At 44.3% G+C, this 5,000-nt stretch overlaps 1 protein-coding gene across 1 annotated transcript in view; it reads left to right on the forward strand.

Annotated features, from left to right (window-relative positions):
• echdc2 (enoyl CoA hydratase domain containing 2) overlaps positions 1-5,000 on the forward strand; it is a 9,308-nt gene that overhangs the window by 267 nt on the left and 4,041 nt on the right. The window contains exons 1-5 of the mRNA XM_080537170.1: positions 1-13; positions 3,512-3,579; positions 3,668-3,755; positions 3,975-4,061; positions 4,687-4,779. The exon at positions 1-13 is cut by the window's left edge and continues 267 nt beyond it. Coding sequence (XP_080393296.1) covers positions 1-13; positions 3,512-3,579; positions 3,668-3,755; positions 3,975-4,061; positions 4,687-4,779 — 349 coding nt within the window. The remainder of the gene's footprint in view (positions 14-3,511; positions 3,580-3,667; positions 3,756-3,974; positions 4,062-4,686; positions 4,780-5,000) is intronic.

Raw genomic sequence — 5,000 nt, forward strand, 5'->3', positions numbered from 1 at the left:
GGGGAAGACACTGGTAAGGATATTTTTTTAGAAGCAGTAATACAGCATAATTCTACATTAATTAATAATTAATAATAATAATAATAATTAATAATAATAATAAATAATAATTAATAATAATAATTAATAATAATAATAATTAATAATAATTAATAATAATAATTAATGATAATAATTAATAATAATTAATAATAATTCTACAGCATAATTCATCATTCACATGGGTGCAATGAAATATAGTTTGCGATAAAGCCTGTAGCCTAGGTGGGTCTGCAAGCGTATGTGGTCCTCCATCCACCTGTAGCCTACCCTACCCTACAGTGGGATGCAAACATCTGGGCACTTAAATGTCTGTTACAATTCATCTCCAAGTGATTGAAAGCAAACCTGAGCATTAAATGCTACAAAGTTAAACATACATGACACCTTTCTGCAATTTAACGTTTTTAAATGATAAAAAGGTAAAAAGATAAAAAAGTCCCCTTTGCTAAAGTTTGGGAACCCTTTTGGATTATTCCTTTGTTACCTTTTGAGAAGAAGTCCCAGACCAAGGTGATTTACTTGTTAGGGCTTCAATGAGTCAGGTGAATATAATTCCAGGGTTGAACTATATCTTCTGAGGTAACTCCACGCCTTCTAAAGTATCTGACAGCGGTGGTTGTTGTGTCTGGTGTTAAAAACCATGGGTAGTTGCCCCGCGGTGGTGTAGCGTTCTACGCACTGGCCGCTAGTGCATGCTGCCCACCGGGGCCGGGGTTCGTATCCCGGCTCGCCAGATCCAGATATGGCCGAGGCACACGGGAAGCGGCATATTGGCCGGCCGCTTCCGAGGGGGGTATAGGAGTATCTCTGGACTAGGATCCGTCGCGCAACACCGCCCCCTGGGTGCCGGAATAACGGTACTGGGCTCGAGGAGCCAGTCAGCCTAGTCTGCCTGGCGCCCTCCTCTGGGACTGCCGGCCACGGGGTCGTGCGGCGGATCCTATGCAATAGGCAGGGGATAATTGGATGCTAAGTTGGGTTAAATTGGCTACCAAATTGGGTGAAAAAGGGATAAAATCAAAAAAAAAAAAAAAAAAAACATGGGTTCCTCTAAACAGTTGTCCAAGGATGTCAGAATCAAGATAGTTCACTTCCACCATCAAGGAGAAGGCTACAAAAAACTCTCGCAATGTTTCAAACTACCAATTTCCACTGTCAGAAACATCAGAAAACACAAAGAAAAACATCATAAAATGGAAAATAAATGGAACAATTGAAGTCAAGGCAAGATCTGGAAGACCAAGAACACCAGGCAGGCCAGTAAGAACTAAGTATTATTTACATTGGCGGCCTGGCAAAAGACAAAAGCCTGTTGGGGGGAGGGGATGAAAAGAAATCAGGTTACGTGTTAAAACAAAAGAACAGATAGCGGCACACATACAGACATCTCCAACACCTCCTCCACTTACATACAGTCACAGCATCAGTTATAAGTTAAAAGGACAGCGTCACACATCTACATAAACCCACACAACAAAAGCACACTAACATAATTAAACAGTATACAGTATGCACATTTGGACAGACACAGGAAGTCAACAGGCAAGCATGGGACGGACAGTAAGCAGCCAACAGGGAAGGTTTGGAAAAACACTAGAGGGTTGAGAAACAGTTGCATGTGTCAGTGAGAATGTCCATGATAGAGTTCTTAAAAGCTGATTTGGAAACAAGAGTGATCCATTAAACGTTGGGGTTGTGTAGCAGCTGGGGGCACAGGCAATATTGTGCGGATGGAAGGAAGAACGGATTCCACCAAATATCAAGATATTCTAGAAGCTAATGTTCGAAGGTCAGTCCAGAAATTGAAGTTGAAGAGAGGTTGGGTATTCCAGCAAGACAATGACCCGAAGCATACCTCAAAATCAACCATGAAGTACCTCCAGGAAAGACGGATGAAGGTTTTGGAATGGCCATCACAGTCCCCAGACTTATTGAAAATGTGTGATCTCTCAAAAACATGCTGTGCATGCAAGAAGGCTGAAGAATATTTCTGAGCTAGAGGTGTTCTACCAGGAAGAATGGGGGAAAATTGGCTGGCTACAGGAAGCGTTTGCAAGCTGTTATAGTTGCCCGAGGAGGAGTTACAAAGAGCTGACAGGGTTCCCAAACGTTTGCACAAGGCCTTTTTCCTTGTTTTATTATTTTGAAACTATAAAAAGTTAGAAATATAAATGTACAGTACGGTATCTTGCTTTAAAATGTGATGAAATGCGTCATGTTTAACTTTTCACTTAGATATGAATTGTAAAAGGCATTTTGACTAGGGGTGCCCAAATGTTTGCACCCCACTGTATAACATGTCACTTGTGTGAGCGCAATAGACACATGCAGTACACCTGCCCCTGTGTACTTCATTTAGGGAGTTGATTAGATTAGATCTAATAATAGGCTAATCTTTATTGTCATTGCAGAGTACAAGTACCAGAGTACAAGTACCAGACAATGAAATGCAGTTTAGCATCTAATCAGAAGTGCAAATAGTGATGTAAAACATGATACTGAGTGATAGGTACAGTATCAGTATGGCAAGCACAGTAGTTAGAGGTATAGAGGATAGTAGTAGCTATGTACAGTTAAGGTAGATATGTACAGTTAAGGCAGCTATGTACAGTTAAGGCAGCTATGTACAGTTAAGGTAGATATGTACAGTTAAGGTAGATATATACAGTTAAGGTAGCTATGTACAGTTAAGGTAACTATGTACAGTTAAGGTAGCTATGTAGTTAAGGTAACTATGTACAGTTAAGGTAGCTATGTACAGTTAAGGTAGATATGTACAGTTAAGGTAGCTACAGTTAAGGTAGCTATGTACAGTTAAGGTATATATGTACAGTTAAGGTAGCTATGTACAGTTAAGGTAGCTATGTACAGTTAAGGTAGCTATGTGCAGTATGGTGTAATACAGCTCCATTGTCCTGTCTGCCCTGAAAAGGCTCTGTCCTGTTGGTGTAGCAAGCTAACCGGTACACTGGCATTAAGCCATGTTTCTGACAAAATCATAATGTTGCAATCCATCATCCTCGTCTGTGAGGTAACCCAGAGTTTGAGTTCATCCATTTTGTTCGCTAGTGAGCCAAACGTGAGATGGGTACAGTTTGAAGTAGACAGAAGACACACAACAGGTGGTACAGCCTTCTCCATGGGCCTGCCCTACTCTGAGTCACTGGTGAATGATAAACAGAAGGTAAACAGTGACCCGTTTACCCACGCTGCACCTCACCTCGGGACGTAAATCAACCGTGACAACATCTGCACCTGGCTGCCTGGCTGCCAATATGGACGTGTTCTGAATTCATACATAATCACACACACCCACACAAGCTTGGCAGTCAAGTAGAGAAAGAGACACACACACTCACACACACACACACACACACACACACACACACACACACACACACACTTCTCCCATGTCAACGTAATGCAGACTTGCAGCTATACAGGTGTTCTCTACCCCCCTCTCTCTCAGGTATAGCAGAGGTGCTGATGTGTCGTTTGAAGGCCAGGAACGCTCTGGGCCATGTGTTTGTGTCTCAGGTGAGCAGACGCACACACGTACAGTCGTACACACGTACACACACACACACACACACACTCTTGTCACTTCTCTCCCCTGTCTGTGTAGATGAGGGACTTGCTGTCCTCTCTATCCCAAGACTCTGCCGTGCGTGTGGTGGTCTTCAGGAGTCTGGTTCCAGGGGTCTTCTGTGCAGGTCTGTGTGTGTGTGTGTGTGTGTGTGTGTGTGTCTGTGTCTTCCAATATTGACATGAGAATAATATAAGACCTTTCACCCCACTCAACATCTAATTTCTCCCAAAACAGCTGTATACTCAGAGCACAATTACTGATCCAATGAGGTGTGTGTGTGTGTGTGTGTGTGTGTGTGTGTGTGTGTGTGTGTGAGATATGTAATGACGTCTCATCTGTGTAGGTGCTGACCTGAAGGAGAGAGCTCAGATGAACCAAACTGAGTCTGACCTGTTTGTGCACGGCCTGCGTGCTCTCATGACTGACATCGGTAAGAGGGGTGTGTGTGTGTGTGTGTGTGTGTGTGTGTGTCTGTGTGTGCGCGTGTGTGTGTTGAGGGGATGCTTACAGGGTTGGCAGTGCCTCTCAGCCTGTTCTCTTGAGCTATAACCCTGCCCCTCACCATCATCCCAAAAATTGCCAATGCTCCAGTTTCTCCCTCTCTCTGTCTGTGGAAGGACACACACACACACACACGCACACACACAGTGTCTCTATCTGTGTCTTGCCGACTCCAGACACACTCCAGACACCCAGACTGAGGGCCTGTCCTGACAGCAGCCTCCCCATAGGCCCTCTGCCTGACCCACAACACACCAGAAGAAACTCACAAGATAGACAAGATAGACAGTGCCCTCCAGGCACCCCTGGTAAAGATGGGTAAAAATGGTTATTAAAAATGTGGTGAATTAGTTCAAGGTCAGCCTTTTTACTCATCTTTACCTGGGGTGCCAATGATTGTGGATAATTGTGTGTTAAATGGTTTCGGAAACACTTAACTCACTGCGCTGAACTCTGTCTGAACTCTCTCTCTCTCTCTCTCTCTCTCTCTCTCTCTCTCTCTCTCTCTCTCCAACCTGCTCACGTCTCTGGGGGGTGTCGTGTCGCTACGGCAGCGTCGTTGCCCATGCCGACAGTTGCCGCGGTGGACGGCTTTGCCCTGGGAGGGGGTCTGGAGCTGGCCCTCGCCTGTGACCTCCGCACCGCCGGTGAGTGACCTAACCCCTAACCTCTAACCTCTAACCCTTAACCATAACCCCTAACCCTTAACCATAACCCCTAACCCTAACCATAACTCCTAACCCTAGCCTCTCTCAGTTTGCAATGTTGGCTTGAGTGTGTTTTTGTTTTTGTTGTTGTTGTTGTTGTTAATAGCATCATGCTGTTCATCCTAATGTCCATGCTACGCTAACCCCTGGAACACACCGAA

The sequence above is a fragment of the Nansenia antarctica genome, assembly GCF_963989245.1.
Source record: "Nansenia antarctica genome assembly, chromosome: 7".
In the NCBI taxonomy this organism is placed as follows: Eukaryota; Metazoa; Chordata; class Actinopteri; order Argentiniformes; family Microstomatidae; genus Nansenia; species Nansenia antarctica.